Raw genomic sequence first — 18,385 nt, forward strand, 5'->3', positions numbered from 1 at the left:
GTCTTATTATTTGTAGTCTGTGAAAACTGTTCTGAGCACAGTGGTTATTGAGAAGCTTTGCCAAGTCTGGGAAAATAACTCCTGAAGTTGTTATCAGGGTGATAACAGCTTTAGCCCAGAGAGTCGAGATTTATAGCAGAAAACTCAGTTACACACGGGCATTGAGGATCAGAAAGCACCTGGACATGCTAGGATGGTACGTTTAGCTTAATGTTTTTGCTGAAAATAGAAAATGTTATATATATATATTCTGTCAATATTTATGAGTTAAAAATAGTTTCAAATTTCCAGGTATACGATCAACAGACATTACCATACAAAGTACATGTTTATTGCTAGCAGTCATCCACCTTTACGCACAAGCACTATCCTCTTTGTATACATTACAGATTCCTGAGATGCTAACTGTTAAAAGCTTTCACTAGGGGAAGGGTTGTTGTTGAGCAAAGATAGTCTCCTGCTTAGCTTTTGACATGACTCAATGACTGACTCAGTCTGCAACAAATATTGTCTTTGACCAAAGCTAATTTCCTTCACTTAAAGGGATTTACTAGGCCTGGCATACACGGTGCGTCTTCATTACATCCACCACAAAAAGCAACTCAGAAAGGCTTCAATGATTGGAGAATACATAGATAATGTTCAAAAACAGCATTTGCTATATTGATAGACAATGCTCTGACTCATTACCCTGAAAGCCTTGTATGCTCCAAATGCTCTGTTTGTGTCTGGATACATATGAGATTTAAAGTGGACAGAAGAAGAAAAACGCATTAGGATAGACCACCATGATAAATAGAGGAATATAGTATGTCAGCATGATGGAGGAAACTGTGTAGAGGTAAAAGAAAAGAAAATATGAAAACACAGAGAGCCACTTGAACACTCTCTATACATTGTTCACACTAAGAAAAATAAACATGTGAGTGGGCTGGGGTGTGTCAGAGGATGAAGAATGGGGGGAGAGGGAGATAGGTGGGGTTGGGGTATGTTGTAGGGAGGAAGTACATGGAAACTAATCAGGGTCTTCCTGAGTCTCAGTCTGAGATATCTGCAGGGTTGAAGACAGGAAAGACTCCTGTAAACTGTCTCATTCACTGGGAGTTCCTGAGATCCCTGTCTACATATGCACGTCTTCCTGTTCGTTTAAAGTGTTTCACATGTCGTCTTTATGTTTGTGTAATGATATTATGTGGACGACTACAACAGGATATATTGTATGGTATTGTACAGTAAGTAGCGCTTTCTGCATGCTAGATGATAAAATGATCTTCATGTTTGTACTACCTTGTATATACACGCTCATAATATTTACACACTGAAATGGAGAAGCTTACTGTTGGCTTGTTTCTCAGTGATTGAAGAAATGGATACACATGCAGGTGTGTTTGTGTTTAAGTGTGTGGGTGCAGTGGACATACCCTGGCAACAACTGTTTCCATGTAACGAATATGGTAGAAAATTGCAGGGCAAAGAACTACGAGTATTTAAAAAAAAAAAAAAAAGTCAGAAAATTGAATTCTAACAAAGAAAACAAAAAGCGGACATCATACAAGACACTAGGTGTCACTGTGCTGTATGCACATGTATTTAAGGATCTAAAGGTTTTTTTTTCTTCTTCATTGGTTTCAAGCGTTTGTCACGGTTGTAGCCACAAGTGTTAAGACCAGTGGGTTTGATGATGATGACTGTAGCTAAAAAATCAGTTGAGGTAAACTGAATACTGTTGTTTTATACATGTTGTGAAAAGTTTCGTAAACATTCTTTAAGAAATCTTTAACAGCAAGTGTCCAACAAACAAATATAGTGTTAACAACCTGCAATGGAGTCAATAATATTACACTTTCAAAAGAGACTAATTCCTTCACCTCACTGGCTGAGATTGGTCGACCAAACACGGAATTTTGACACAGGAGAATATTGTTCATTTCCTTTTTCCGACCAATAATGTATTTTATCTTAAAAAACACTGTTAGTCCAAAACAAAACACAGAGGTTTAATATTTTTAGCGAGGATGCAAAAGGCCCGCTAACCCTATCATCAATCTAACCAAAATCATTATCTTTCCATAAACACTACCAAAATGTTTTGCACTAACCAAAACGAAACCACAATATCAAACAGATTTGTTGTGGATATGCACAGTATCTGTAGCAATGCTTGAAGGCACAGACAAGCAAAGTCGTCCAAAGTGTAGTACTCAGATCTAAAAACACATTCATGTATGCATGATTTATGGTGTTGCTTAATGTTACCTAATTATTTGTATTGTATTGTATTTGAGTTCCTATCCCAAAGCGGCACATACAGTGATGACATTACTACGAGCACACATCCAAACAATGGTGTTCTGCAAAAAAAAAGATGATGCAGAAAAGAATTCAAGCAGAAATGGAAATTAAGAAATATTGAAATAAACATTGGTCACAGCTAAAACAATTTAACTCATCAGCATTTTTTTTAGAATTAAGATCAAAGTAGTTGAAGAAATAATTGCATTCACAAACATCTGAAGGGTTCTCTTGGATGTATGGAACTTTTTTCTCTGGCTGACAGCATGTTGAAATTGAAGCTTTTGTAAAGTTCTTCTAAAATGTCAAATCACTGATAATGAATCTATGAATTTAGTGGAAAGACAGGACAGTGGATAGAGTCAGAAACTGGACAGAGAGTGACATGCAGTAAAGGAGCCACATGTGTTTCGCTCACGTCAAGAACCAGCCTCTGTACAGGGGACTCACAAACTAACCAGGGCACTGAAGCCCCTTGATAGCTATCTCAATAAATAAAAAAAACAACAGCTCGTGAAACATCTTAGTGCTCAGTTATGTGATGACTGCAAAGGGCAGTAGAAATACAGTCCAGGGTATCACTTTTAAGTGCAGGTAATGTGCTGTTTTTTTCATTGTTGCAAACGCTTACACCAGCCCTGACGGTATTCAGGGAGCTCTGGCCTCCCAGGACATTTTTTTGTGCCCACCCTTCCTCTAATAATCTCACAATAATCTTACTGGGATTTTTCACCAGCTGTGGGTCCATGGAATTGGCACCACTACTCCCACTTTTTGTAACTCCCTCTGTCTTAAAGCAATTTAAGTCACCAGGGGCTGAATTATTGGACCTGAATGGTTTGATTATCCAGCTACTGCTCAAAGAAAAGCAGCTAAACCAAACCTCCCCTCACACTTGCTGCTTTCATATGAAAAAAAATTCTCCTACAATAGTAATTGCCAAAAGTCTATTTTCATCCATGACTATACTAACACAGCCCTGATGCAATAAGGTCTTAAATATTACTACAAAACATCTCAGTTTACACTGGGTGATTAATAGTAACTTATGTGCATAATCAGCTGTTCTAAACTGAATATTGCACGATTTAACTATTTTGGTCTAATTGTTTAATGCCTGACAGACACTGGCATCATCGCTGCTGTTATTTTTACTGCTCAGATTTTCCCATGAACCGCCAGACCAAGCCCCCTCTAACATTGCACATAAGGTCCTGTGCATGAGTGAACTCCTTACAACGCTCCCTCCCGCCTTCCTCCTCCCTCTCATCCTCCCTCTTCCACCTCCCTGTTTCTGTCTGTCCCGCTCCGCTCAGCAGAGTCTGCTGCACGCAATGGAACAGATCTGAACTCGGGCGGTGTATAGTCACTTTGAAACGGGACCTTAGACAGCTATAACTGTGGATGCTGCTCTGAACAGGAAATGCCTTGTGGACTCTCGTTTGCCATTTAGCGATTGTACTTCTCTGGGGAGCTCTTGTTTATCCTAAAAGCTAACAGGGAACGAAACAAGTCTGAGGCTATACACAGGACATCCATCGCGCATCAGGATGCTGGGTATAAGGCAGCATTTCACTTTGACAGCAGTGGCCGTTGTTGGTGAGTAATAACTTATGAGAATTGTGTTTATTTGAGGTTATTTTACCATAAAAAAAAGGCATGACAGGCGAGCAAGCGGCCAATTTATACCGCGTCAAGGTCTCCAGCGCGTCTTTGCGCACACGCATGGCAGCAGTTTAGGACTAAATGCATCAATTAGGTGTGTCACTCACGTTGCCTGCACGCCCATTAAGTGGTGGTGGCACCAGTGTCCTTGTAAACTGTCCCTAAATATTTTCCGTCTCCCTATTGCCCAGATGTTATTTATTCTGACAGAGGGAAACCGTGGAGCTCTTAATTGTTTCTACTGCAGGAGCGTGGTTAGAAGCATGGCATTGCCTCTTAAAACAGACATATTACAGGCAGTTACATTTCTGTAACTATGACTTGACAGCTGTATGAGGCTCTAATTGGATCTTGTATGAGAGAGATTACACACCAGTTCCAAAGAAAACCTACAGTATAGTTATTGCTGCTTCTAAGGAAACATTTCTGCAGTGTTATGCTATCTAATTTTGTCATGTTTCTGTTGAAATCTTGGAAAAGCACGAGTCACATCCTGATTCAAAACAAACCATTGAGGGTTTTCATCTGTGATAATTCGATTTTAATTTTAAGAGGTTTAATGCGAAACGAATAGCGTCTTTTCACCAGCTATATAAAAGGCAGTAACATTTTATTTTAGTAATGGATATGTGTTAGTATTCTGCAGTCCCATTGGTGAGGCTCAGTTTTAGCTCCAAAGCAGCAGTGCTGAATTAACTTCTGAGTCATGAACAAGTAGTTCAAACATGGTGGGAAGTACCGGTACAGTTGGGTGAAAGAAACACAGGAGACCAAGCAAAAGAGCAGAGTAAACAGGGCAAGTCTCTCTAATTCTCAGATTTCTACGCTTACATGTGACGCAGGCTTGTGATGGTCATTAGAGAATTGAGTTAGAAATGGAGATCAACTTGTGTGTGTGTGTGTGTGTGTGTGTGTGTGTGTGTGTGTGTTTGTGTTACTTGCTGGGTCCAGCACACCCCAATTTTGATTCCTCCAATCAGATCTCTCCTCTCTTCTGCTGATTGTTTGTAAAGGACCTTAAACTAGTTTTGTCTCCTCCTGCAGACTCAGACCATGGCATGTAATGTAGCCTGAGTTGTTGCTGACTGTGACCTCAGCTGGGTTACACAGGGGTAGAAGCTATCTGTTTTGAGACCATACTGGGAGATCCCATGTTGTGCTTTGGGAGCCGGCCCTGTCCGCCTTGGAGGCCCACATGTGGTTATTGTAGTGGCAGCATTTAATCTGGCTAAATTCCTTACGGAGATGGTTCTACAGGTGGTTTGAGTTTGGTACTGCGGAGGAGAAGGGGCATCTGGCTTCAATCAGCATGTGTCGGACCATAGTGACCTAGTCTACTAAGGACTTGAACAGCATGAACACTTAGACTCACTTAAAGAGAACTTCAACTAATAATTACTTTCAGTGTTGGTCAACTAATTTGTGATTAATTGATTAATTGATTTCTTACATCGATCTACGATCTATAAAAAAACACTTAGTGTGTTGATCAGTCAAATATAGTTGAAGACAAGATGTTCACTCAATGAACTTCACTTATGAAGCAGGTTTATGAAGCCCTTTAACTGCCATATTGGAAATGCTGTCTCCAAACAACTTTCAGTCCTATAGTAACAGGCAAAGAGCTGGAGCTGAGGGAGGCCTTAAGACTCCTGACAAACAGCTGCAAGGCTCCCACCCATTAACCAGTCCAGCCTTGGCCCTTAATATTAATAATGCCTATCTTCCATAAAATCACAATAAATGAGTTGCACAAAGTCCTAAAATCAATATTGGTCTCATTCTCAAAAAAAAAAAAAAAAAAAAGAGCTTCAATAATGAAAGTAATATCCAACAAAATTACCACTGAATTGGATAGCCTTTGTTGATTATGTTTGGAAATATGGATTCCACAGTATTTGACTGAGGACTGGGATGCTTTTTCCCCCCTGCATTTTGTCACATCTGACATTTAGGAATTTGTCTTTTTTTCCCACTTTTTCATAAGCTGAAGCAGATGACCAAAGCAGATGGTTAATTTGCTAAAAGCGATGAGGTCAAGGGGTGTACGTCTTTAGACATTCAAGCTCGGAAGGAATTCATGAGCATGAGAACAGGACTTCTCCCTCATTAGTAATATCGCTTGTCTTTGTCTTACTCTACTATCTCAGCTATCTTTGATTTGAATTAGCTCACTCCCTGAGTCACCGCAATTAGCACTGATTGGATTTCAGCCCTCTCCGGGAAGAGACACAACAGTTTAAATGCGATGTTTAAGAAATAAAGTTTGATCAGATTAGCTTAGCATTTTTAATGTTGCAACTTTAGCCTTTTTTTAAATGACGTTCAACTAGACTCCTGCGGTTTATCCCCATAACATCACAATGAGTTTTCCTAACTGCTTAGCTTTGTCATATTAGCTCTATCTTTCCTAACAAGGGTGTGTGCTGCTGTTAGCTATATCGTATTCATCCAGAGATTACAGATAGCATGGCAGTAGACTTTTAAAGGCCTTTTCCCACATAACCTCCTGACAATATTGAGATATTGTGTTCATTGTCATGAACAACGTCATCAACCTTGCCTATTGTCGTACCTGCTGTGTTCAAACATTCGCTCATCTGGAATTTACGTGGAATTTTCTTCGGGAACATGCAGGAAAAGTCTGTGTCAGTGTGAGCTCACATGAGCAAACATCCTGTTTTTGTGCCAAAAAGTGCGGTGTCAGTGCTAAAATAGAGGAGGGGGATGTGTGGGGGCACCTTGACGAGAAATGAAAAACCTTCCAGGGAGTTTGACTGTTTAAAGGCTAAAAACAAATACCATCACTAGTACAACAGTTTGCGCTTACAGGCAGTAAATCTTGAAATTTTCAGCCTTCTCTTTCTAATGTATCAGGAAGTATGAGGTAAAAAGCTGAAAGTAACATTACATCAGCTTTGTGATGTAATGTGACCTTGCTAGTTCTGTGACATACTAAAAAGTATGTGTGAGTGCGTCTTCACATTTTTATCGAAGAACTAGGATTTTTTTTTTTTTTTTTTACCTCTGGGTTGACCTACATGTGAGAGACGTCACAGTGGGGCTGCTACACACTGCTATGTAGAGCAGAGCATTTTTGTGCCTTGTTCAAGGGCACCTTGGCAATACTCAGGAACCAGAATAACCTCTGTTCTTTTGTCTGCAATGAGACTTGAACCATCAACCTTCCGATTACCAGGTCCTTACTGACTGAGGTAGTTGTGGGAGTGTAAGAGAGTAAAAATGTATGGTGACTGTGAGGTGATGTGGATATTTAAATAATCAATTATAATTTTCAGAAACTAGAGTTGAGTCATTTTCTCTACAGTGTGGTCATGTTGTCCTTTAGAAATCAAGTGTTCACCTGCATTACAGCATCAAGACCAGTACTTTTACTTTTACTTTTATATAACTAGACAAACGTGTCATTTCTCTTTCTCTAAAAATCTTTCCATCACTTTATGTTCAGTAGTATTTCTGATGTGATGGAGCTGCACGTCTTCACACCTCTAACAAATGAGGACGTCTGTTCATGAACTCACACTTACCTCATAGTTAACATCTCAAGTCCTGACTGTGTGAAAGTCTGTGACTGTGATAAACTGAGGTTCAGAGTTTTCAGAGCTCTCTAACCTCACCTCTTTTACATGTCACATGATCAGATAAAGTGCTTGAAAAAAATAATTACAATGTCATTCTAAAACATTGTGCGTATTTGTATATCTAGAGAAGCAAGGTCCTTGTTCACAAATAAAAAGCCTTCGGCTCAATTTAGCCCCTAAACGCTCCAGTAAGTACAGACTGTAACACAAAGCGGTTACACAGAAATGTCTAACTGTGATCTCTCAGCTTAGATTAACATCCACAAATAGTTAATATAAGTGAATTAATTGAGAGCTGCAGTGGGCACAGTTCTCTGCATTCAAAAGTTTTGTTAAAACTTACACTTTAAGTGTGTCACCTTCAGGGAAGCCGAAATGCTGTCAACCACAATGTGATTGGTTTATCCAACAGTTTTCAAAGTCTTGACAGTTTCTGATTTAGTCTATATCGCTTACATGGATCTTGATGGTGAAAAACCCAAACTTGTAGAGTTTGAGTTAGAGCATTTGATGATATTGTCTTCTTGAATTGTGACACCACCACAGCACCCATTGTGCAGGAAATGAAACTGTGTGGTTGCCCAATAATTAGAAGCCTCTGTGTTAACATCCACTGGCACTTGCTTGTGGAAAACAAGCAGTAATGATTAAAGACAACATGGTTACATTCAGAGAAGTTTAAACTGGATTGAAAATGCATGTTATTGAAAGAAGAAAAAGGCTATTACTAACTAGTGGTTTGGTTGTACAGCTTTTGGCATAAACATTCCCATGGTCATATTTATGAAATATGAGCAAGAAGTTTCTGCATTTCTTATTTGATGGTAAACTAAATATATTTTGGTGTTCAATTGATTGTCAGACAAAAACATCTGCACTTAAGTGTTTCCTTTTTGGTTAAAGACATTGTTTATGGCAATTATAACTGTCAATTTATATCACAAAAGAGATGAATCATTGTATGAAATATATTGCTTGATGGTTGGTCCAACATTTAGAATCCAATCAAAAGATATAAATACGTTTAGCTAAATGTATGAGTAATTATGTACAGGACTTGTTCACAAAGAGAGAGTGAATTTTACTTGGGGAAAATCAACATTTCATTTTAAAATAGTAACTTGACGTTCAATGTGGGAAAAACTTTTACAAGGGCAGTATCACATGGAGCTCTGTCAGATGTGCAGCTCAGTTGCATGTAGAGGTGACTGATGCTCACCAGGCCGGATGTTTTTTTGTTCGGATGATACACAAAACAGAAGTGTCTATATTTCCGTAAAGAAGTGTGCAAGTCAAATGAAGATTCAAAGATTTGGACCCCAGCCTGTGAAACCACAAAGGCCACCCACATACTTGGTTTCATACTCTGCTGCTTCAAACCACTGCAGATGTGTAGCTGATTCTGCTGCCTCTGCAAAATGTGGCAACTATGGCATTCATGGTATCATTTCTAAATGGAAGTATGTTCAAGGTCACGTATAACTGTCATATTTGATATCAACAGCCATGACTTAAGAGCCACTAGTAACATTATCAGTGTGGTGTTCCTATTTTCTTAAAAAACACACAATTATTGTATGTATTTGAAACTCTGAACCCCTTGTCCACTAAATGCCCCAACTCCTAAAACTAGTAGAGATAAATGTCTGTATTTATTGATTGTACAATATGCTGGGAAAGTTAAAAAAATCAAGCCATTTTAACAAAGCTCTTTGTCTGCAGAAAGTTATCAGCGGAGTGTTGTAGTCAAGACCACACTAACCAAGAACAAGACATACCGCAGACCAAGACAATGTCTAACCTTAACCCAAACCCAAGACGTTTAGAGATCGAGGCTGAGTCAAGACCAAAGCAGGGAGAGACCGAGACAAGACCCAGACTATATATATCACTGAAATACTTATGTGTGGAAGGGGTGTCACTTACTTGGACTGTAAAGTGTTGTGGTCATAATGTGGGATAACAATGAAATGATTAACTAATTAGGAAAGGGTCATTTTCCTTCTTATCACAGTAATGACATGGAAAAGAAGCCTTTCAGTGGTGGTCATGTCCGCCCAGTCTGAGACCAAGATAAGACTGAGTAAAAGTGCTTTCGATTTCAAGTGAGACCTTCAAACTCTGTTCTCGAGACAAGTCTGGGGCCACAATACTAAGAGGAACCTGCCGAGAAAAAGCAGGAAAAGGGCTTTCAGAATAGACATGTCTGCTGGTCAGTCCACCAGTTTGGTTTGGGCAGAAATTATCTCTACAATGCTACTTTTATAACAATCAGATTTTCAAGAGGCGTTCTCAGCCTTTAGGCGATCAATTCCACTAACTTTATTTTCTCCAGATATTTTGTCTGCTATCCTTAATTTGACATGTCTGGTTTTACAAAAAAAAAGTCAATTGGAAGAATTTCCGTGAAAGTTTAAACAGTCGTGTACTCCCCAAAGGACTTCTACTTTCTTTGTTGATTTCATGTTTTTTTTTAATCTTTAGGAACACCATTTGTTTCCCATCTACAGTTTTCCATGCAGGTTGGATGAGTTGGTATGAATGACAGCCATTCGTGGGGCCCCCTCATGACAAATTGTAATAAGTTTGATGATCATCGGATTTTTGATGCCAACAGGAAATGCCAATAAAACTAACAACAAGTACTTTAGGTGTGGTGCTAAATATCTAACATTCGACTGCTAATTTACTTAATGGTGACCTATATGCCTTTATAGTATGCCTGCATGTTAGCGCTGTTCTTGTGGATGTTTGCATGCTGATAAAGGCATGTAGCTTAAAACTCCACTGCCTCTCACAAAACTTACTAATGTTTTGTTTGTACAGTTTGTTTATCGTTACAAACGTCTACAGTCAATAAAGACAAATATATGAATGACTGTCAGCAGCACACACTGGGGTTGGGCTTTACCACAGCACTGAGTCATCGCTGAATCATTGCGGGTCTGTCTGTGCCATAGCTGCAGACAGAGACAGCAAGAGAAAAATAAAGACACTCTAGGTTGCCAAGGTGATGCGTGTGCCAAACCCTCGCTCTTCTTTGAACGTGAAGTTCACAAGTCTTATGATTTGGGCAGTAACGTGGAACTTAACTTTTCCCGCTCTCGGTGATGAAAACAGAAGGAATATGTTGCTCTTTTTGGGTAATGAAGGGAGATGGTTAACTTCTCCTCGGCAATGAACTGACCAAAATTATCTCTGAAGTGTTTGAAAAGCCTAATCTTTCTATAAGTGGCCCCCTAAGCTTAAAAATAAACACTGAAGTTAGATATGTGACTAACTCAGGCAGAGTAATCCCGAAACGACACCCAACAACATACACACTTTGTTAAGAAACTGATATCTGTCATAAAGAGCCCCAAATAAACAGGACACCCGTGAAGGTGGGACATCACATGTTGTGTCAGCTTACACAGGTCTTAACCCCCAGAAGAGGTCAAACCCCACACAGACGCACACATTGAACACATAAAAGCATTCTGCACGTTTCAATTGTCACTACTTCTTTTCCTTTTGTGTGGTACAATTTCAAAAGCATGCTCTTAACCTCCTTAAGCCCTAAATGAAATGTTGCCATATAAATATTGAAGACATTCTTTCATTATTTTAAGAAGGGTAACATTGATAAATAAACCAGTTAGAAGTACATGTTTCCCTGAAATAAATCAAAGCACCGTTAGCGTAAAACATTAGCGCATACATTGTGTTGTACAAGTTCCACCACTTTTATCACACATGAGCTTTCAATTTTTCTACGTATGAAAAAAAAAAGATGATAACCTATTCATGAAAGTAAATATCTTTACTTTCACGCTACTGTTTAGTATATTGACAAGTTGTGTGACAATGTATGTTTTGTCATGTTACCTCTGGCACTGCACAGTTGGGGGGGCAAAGAGGAGGGAGGCCACAGGGCAGGCAGGGAGGCAAAGGGGAAAGTGCAAAAGCGGAGGATGTCGAGAGTAAAAGGCTGCTGGCAAGACAAGAAGGAGGTTAGATGTGGAGTATTTTCATAGCATTTGTCATGGGGCGAAAATGCATTATCTCAAGTTGGAGCAAAAACAAGGAGAAGAGTGAAAATGTAGAGATCAAAGTAAAAGAGGCAACCACTGCTTCTGTTTTTCAAACTAAGAAGAGTTTTAGTCACTGTTAATGAATGAAAGGCATGACAGGCTGTCATGCAGGTGATCCAAAGGTTTCATGAGTGTATCTGGTACATTTGACATTTAATTAAAACTTTAATAGAATGTGGCACTGGTTTACAATGATCGGAATACTATTTCCCCATGTGGATTCTGATGATTCAGACTTTTGCTAAATTGGTCTACTGAATGGGTTCCTTGTCTTTTCTCTTGGGGTTTTTTTTTTTTTTTTTTGGTTGAAAGTAAGTCAGAATAAAATGCTGACCAGAACTGAAAGGGTCCAATGCCTCCTTTTTCCCCCCTTCGTCCAGACCAAAAGAACTAAACTTCAGGAGTCAAAAACCACCCAATATGCAAGTGAACTACTTTGTAAAGTGAAAGGAAGAATTGTCATCACTGTAGTGTTTATAGGCTGATGATTTTTTTCAGCCATATTATAAACATAATTACCTAACTTTCATGACTGATACTGTTAAGTCAACCCTCAGTTTCCACATGTTTGTATTTAACTTTGCTCATTTCCGTTTTCTCAAACTTGGCGTTACTGTCTGTTCATTTCAGAAAAATGAACTCATTCAAACTTTGTCACATTAAAGACAGACGGGCAGAAAGACAGATAACTAACAGCTGTATTTTCCCAAATAGTGATATCTAGGTCAACTGTTTATGCTGCATTTGTCAAAATGATTAATGTAATATTTAATAAAGTGCTCAAAGCCTGTGGTTTGCACACACTTGAAGGTTAAAAAGGGCAGGTTAAGACAGCAATGACAGCAATTTACTTCATTATTCATAGTTCTTGAAACCATTCTACAATGCTTTCTGCAAATTGAAAACACCTTGTTTCTACTAAAACTGAAAAAAGTGTCAAATTTTGCCTGGTTAAATATCTGGGGGTTAAAATTCTTCGCAACTCAAGCATCGAACGAACTACAAGTGGACTATAGAAAAGCCTATAAACAACATGCAACCTTCTCTTTATTCACAAATGCTGCGTGCAAATACAGACTCAATGGCAATGTATGTATCGATTGGGCAATCCTATTAAACTGGCAGTAAATTGATGACACCTTAACAAATACATATACTGTAAGCAGACATGTGCAAAAAGTGGATAAAAGAAAGACTTGGCTGGAAGTCTTTCATGGAAAAACTTAGCTTATGGCTAGCTTAACTGGAAGCCCCACAAAATTGCTGTTGCTTCCAAAGGCTATATTGTCATCAGGAAATAGCCAATGGGTTCGAGTTTGGATTGTCTGCAAAGTGAATGTTTGACCTGGGGTTAAGAAGTGAAGACCAAACTCCGATCTTCATCTTAAAACTTTTTCATGATGAATATCCCCAGGTCATGCCACTTCCTGCTTGAATGCTGTACACTGTATTTTGAAGGAAAATAAGGTCAGTCCAGTGCATTGTAGTGTTAGCACAACTAGTGTTGGCTTTTTTTATGATGCGTTCTTGTTTTGGGTGTAGTTTGTCATACAGTTCAGTTTCCTTGTATTATATGATTTAGACCTGACTAGAGTCATTTCTTTGTTTATGCCAGTGTGTGCCAATAAAACACCCATCTGGCCTCAAGAAACACTTTAAAAAACACACTTGCACACACAAACACTTATACTCCTTTGGGGCTCCACTACCTGCTAAGTGATGATAGGCTTAGATCCTATGTACTTCTCCATGGGTGTGGGTGTGAGTTTGTGTGTTTGCTGCCAGAGTAATGCTGCATCTGTGCACCAGGCCTGCCCCCCTCCCTCCACTTCTCTTGTATCTCTCCCAGGCCAACAGCAGGCCAGAGCTATCCATCAAACTGGCATCATACAGGGAGCAGTCTGGAGCCTGGAGCAACATGTTCACATTAACCTCTCAGACAAGAGGCCAACACCAGCGGCCATGCTGGTCATGACACTCTTCTCCCCGAGAAAAGTTTCCTGGGTTTCCAAACGTTCCACTTTAATGTCAGTCAGACTTACCGGAAGAGACAGAGCTATAGATTGAAGCCTGTGTCATCAGAAAATCAATATTACATGACTCATGTTTGAAATTGCAGCAAAGTAATTGATCGTAAAATCCCTTCTTGTACGAAAACATTTATGAAAACATCCACAATACTTTTCTATTAGCCTGGTGTTTTGTATTGACCAAGTATATATTGGATGGTTTATTTATGTGGGATTACGGGGCATGCTAATATCTATTTAGTCAGATGAAACTGAATTTAAAAAAGTAGGAAAAGTGCCCTCAAAGCCAGTCAAATGTTATCCTCAACCTGCTGTTACCCTAAGCTGGATTTCTCTCTCTCTCTCTCTCTCTCTCTCTCTCTCTCTCTCTCTCTCTCTCTCTCTCTCTCTCTCTCTCTCTCTCTTTTGATCTAGAAAGTTGAGATAAAATATGTGCTATGCAGGTTAAATGCTAAATCATTTTAGTCTTTTGTGTATTTAAGATTTGTATTTATGCCAGTTTGTCTTACTCGTTTAAGAAATTCCTAGTGGGGTTGTTTCCACTATGTGGTGTTTTACTTTTCTGTGTTTGAGTAGCCTTGAAATAACAGCAAAGTAACAGAAATGAAGGAGGAGTTGTGACCTCACACATCTGTGTGTTTGACAGAGGGGGTTGGGGAGTGTAGTGTGATATCCACACAAATGTGGATATTTTTGTAGTATGTTTTTTTTTACATCTTCGTTTTGCTTTACAGCTGATTTTTCTCTGTTTTAACCCTAGATGATGATGTTTAGGCTTCAAAATCAAAGACCAGTGATATTTTGAATGTCAAAAACTTGAAATCCACAATACCGTATATGTCTTGATGTTGATGTATGCTTTATTCACAGTAGGATGTTAACACTCTGCCCAGTCTGCGATGTACTTCAAAGCACGTAATCATTTCTATGGTAGGCTTTCCTTTTGTTCATTTAGTAAATGATGTATAACAGCCCAGAACATACAATTACATTCATCTTATGATATGATCTACATTAAACAATAATTTCAGCCAAAGGGCTTAAGAAAGATAGCTTCGGCATTTCTGCTCTCCGTGTTTCTTTGGGAAACACATACAGTAAGGCCAATAACAAAGAGATTACACTTAAAAATATTCTTTATTTTTAAAGAGTTGTTTGGGAGTATTGTGTTCATAAACTGTGCTGCTGTTCATAAAAACAAGAAAAAAAACTCCATGTTCTGTTCAGCTCAACTGCAAGTCTCCTCTTCCTTGAAGTAAGAAATACTTTTAGACACTTTTAGACCTTTACCTGAAGTCTGAACAACCGTAAAAAAAAAAAAAAAAGTAAACAGAACATGAAATAGATGGATTAGCCTTTTTTTTACCCCCAGTTTAGTTAACAAAACCAAATAATCCTGTTCTGCTTACCTCAATATTATTACTGGGGTGCTGTGTATTTTACACTCTTGTGCTACTGGTCACTCAGTGTTCAACTGAACTTCTCTATTTCAACCCAATACTGCAAAAATAACTCACTTCATTACATTAGAGTTTGTAGTAAAGCAAACAGAACACCCTGGACCTCTTAGAAGTGTAGCTTTCTGGCACTAGTTAGCCTATATGTAAACACCTAGCCTGACAAATGAAAAACTAAACCTATAGATTATGAAAGATATCAAAAGAAAAAGAGCTACTGGTAGTTGTATTTTTAAAACTTCAGAGTCTACTAGTCCTAAAGCTTAAGCTATGTTAACATGTCCTAGAACTGTCTCCATAAACACATGATTATGGTATCAATCTTCACAGCTCCCAGTTGGAAAGACAGACTGCTTATGAAAAGTGATTCTTTCAAGATTGCCTTTATCATTATTAAAACAAGCAGTTAGCTTAAAACTACCACTAAGCTAATTCTCAAATTTATTCGACAAATTAATTGAATCGATCCACCTAAACAGCATGCTTTAGCTGAAAGCACTCCACCGTTCATGTATTTATCTTCCACTAGGCTAATTAAAATTTAAGTGACATAAGAAGTACGGATCGATGAATGTTCTGTTAAGTGGGAGTATGGCTAAGAGCCTCACTTGATTATTTGAAACACACACCAATTATTAGTCACACAAAGACTTTGTAAAACTATAATTAGAATATAAGAGTATGTTGTTTGCCACACACAGGATCTATTTTAATTACACAAAGGGTTATGATCAGGTAGTTGTCAGACATGTATACAGAAGTGACAATGTCCTTTTTCTGTGTTCATTGGATTCTCTTTTTTTAGCTCAGTTTCTCTCAAAGTGTCTATTTGCTTTCTCTGATTTTTCAAAATAAACCTGCAGTGATGTCTTAGGACTCTTTGATGAGCAGAGAAATGAAGTTTGAGTATTTTTCTCCCACTGTTAGCTTCATAGCATGAGGCATAGTATGATTATTATTGCATCTTGCTTATTGAATCTGGAGAAGGTCATTCTCTGACCCTTGGGGGTGTGTGTGTATTTTTAGTTCCTCCAGAGGTGTTTGATCTATTCCAGAAGCCCCCTCCTCCCAGCTGCTCCCTGTATGTTAAAACTGTTGTGATCAGCAGATATGACAGTCGTAGTACGTGTGTGTGGCTATGGTTAGGAGAGCGTCAACCACCCCTGCTGTATACAGAGGGGGTTTGGATGGGATGAAAGCTTTGACAACCGTCGGGGGGGATGATGTCATGCGTGGGTCTCAGCTTGTAGGCAGACATGTTTTCTGCACCAGTGAAAAAAGGCCAAACTCCAGAGGATACATCTGGAGGTTTCACGGAGAGGAATCTGACACCGTTGAGCCGTCATGTTCAATCAATGAATGAAAGGAAGCATGAGGAGAGGAGAGAGAGATGCTGGAATAGGCGATGCGAAAGACGAAGATGAATGGGGGGGAATGTAAAGGGATTGATGATGTTTCTGAGAGGGGGAGAATAAATTAGTGAATGGATGGAGCACAGGAAGCACATTGAATAGTGAGCATGTTTAAAGGAAATAGTTTCAGCAGTTGCATTTCATCAACTGTTTGATAGACAGCCAAAAAACTCCTGAACCTTCATTTGCATTTCCAAATAAAGACTGACTCCTCTGAAACCTTGACTTCCACTATTCTCTGATTGAAGAAGTCCTTCCAAATATGGTGATCCCCATCCACTGGTGGTTTTGGTCTGAACATTGTCTGTCTGACATTGACAATCTGCTACTGTTTGGTTTAGATTCCACCCCTTGGTACTCGGGGTCTGGATTTTTAGCATGGGAAGTGTTCTGGTTTCCATGTGTAGGACATTTGTAGCTGTGTTGACCAATAAAGCATCAGCAGGCTTTGGTGTAATCAGAAAAAAAACAGTCTGTGGACAATAAAAGCAGGAGGAAGGCAATCCAGGCTAAAGGCATAACTACGGTAATACAAAACATTGCTATTCGAGTAAAAACTGTTAAACATCAGATTCCCTGACCTGAAATTAATCTGGGATGATCAATCCAGACTTTATTCAACTAACAAACATTTTAAATGTTGTTTAAATTGGAAAATGAAGTCTTGACTGACACTATCACTAGAATTCTAAAGAATTTGGTCTCTTGTGTTCCTCTCTGCAAATAAAAATACAAACGCGCCTACATTCATGACCTCTGGTGTCTGCTGCACGCCCACATGCTGCACATTATTTTGCCAAGAAATAGGCAGGCACTGAGCAGACGGCCAAATAAGAAAATTAAGTCAATGGAGCTAAAACCTTTCAGCCTTTTTTAAGATCAGCTCGTGACTGACCATTCCTAAAGTAATTAGAGAGAGAAAATGAAAAAGAAGAAGAAGAAGAATATTGGAGCAAGAAAATTGACACAGATGAAGTTAAAAGTGCAGAGGGCGAAATGCAGTTTGTTGCAGTTTATAACTCTTCCCCGCCTGCGGTCATGTTAGCATATTACGCTCTTTCAAAAAGAAAGAAACCTTTCATTTGAAAGTTCAAACATCAGTAAACCAATTCTTTCTTTTTACTCCAACTGATGTTCATTAACATCTTTTTATGAACTACTACCCATGCTTTGTATAATATTCAAGAATTTGTTTTTACCATCTGTCTTGGATCAGCTTCACACATGCTACAACTTCTAAAGGTTGAGTTTCAGGTACTTGAGGACTTTGTTGCCCACAGGTGCTGATTTGTGTTAAGCTTTAAAGCCGATTATAGCTGGTTAAGTATGTTACAGATGAGCAGGTGCCAGTTGGGTGTGTTGTTACTTTTGCTGAACGAGGCTTTGAAGCCTACAGGTGCTGACTTGGGGTCATTTTTATAGCTGGTCTGATGTCTTACAGGCTAACAGGTGCTGATCTGTGCTGCTTTCTGGTCTGCCTGTATCAAACAGATCTGACTTTTGCTACTTGGTTTTGATGTCTCACAAAATGGTTAAATACAGAAATTGAGTCGTTTTGGTTTTGATAGCTTTAGCGCAGTGTTTTATTGCGGTTTAGTGTGGCTGACAGACTGCCAGGGTCAATCAGGTCCACATGGTGCTTTACCAAACACAGACTCAGTGGTTGGTCATTGCAGTCTCATGGTGGCTGGGATATTCAAGACAAATTAAATTAGACATTTCTGGAAAGCAAACATTTGATTTTTACTTGCGTGACAATTACAAATACACTGTTCTATCTGCAGTTCAACCGTTTTTGTTGAAACGAGAGCCATAGCCATAATTTCACTGCAGATGTTAGCATAGTAAGATGCT

At 39.0% G+C, this 18,385-nt stretch overlaps 1 protein-coding gene across 1 annotated transcript in view; it reads left to right on the forward strand.

Moving 5' to 3' along the window:
• Window positions 1-3,556: 3,556 nt before the first annotated feature.
• The window catches only part of itga1 (integrin, alpha 1), a 43,248-nt gene continuing 28,419 nt past the window's right edge, over window positions 3,557-18,385 (forward strand). The window contains exon 1 of the mRNA XM_079364498.1: window positions 3,557-3,891. Coding sequence (XP_079220624.1) covers window positions 3,843-3,891 — 49 coding nt within the window. The 5' untranslated portion in view covers window positions 3,557-3,842. The remainder of the gene's footprint in view (window positions 3,892-18,385) is intronic.

The sequence above is a fragment of the Symphodus melops genome, assembly GCF_947650265.1.
Source record: "Symphodus melops genome assembly, chromosome: 16".
NCBI lineage: Eukaryota > Metazoa > Chordata > Actinopteri > Labriformes > Labridae > Symphodus > Symphodus melops.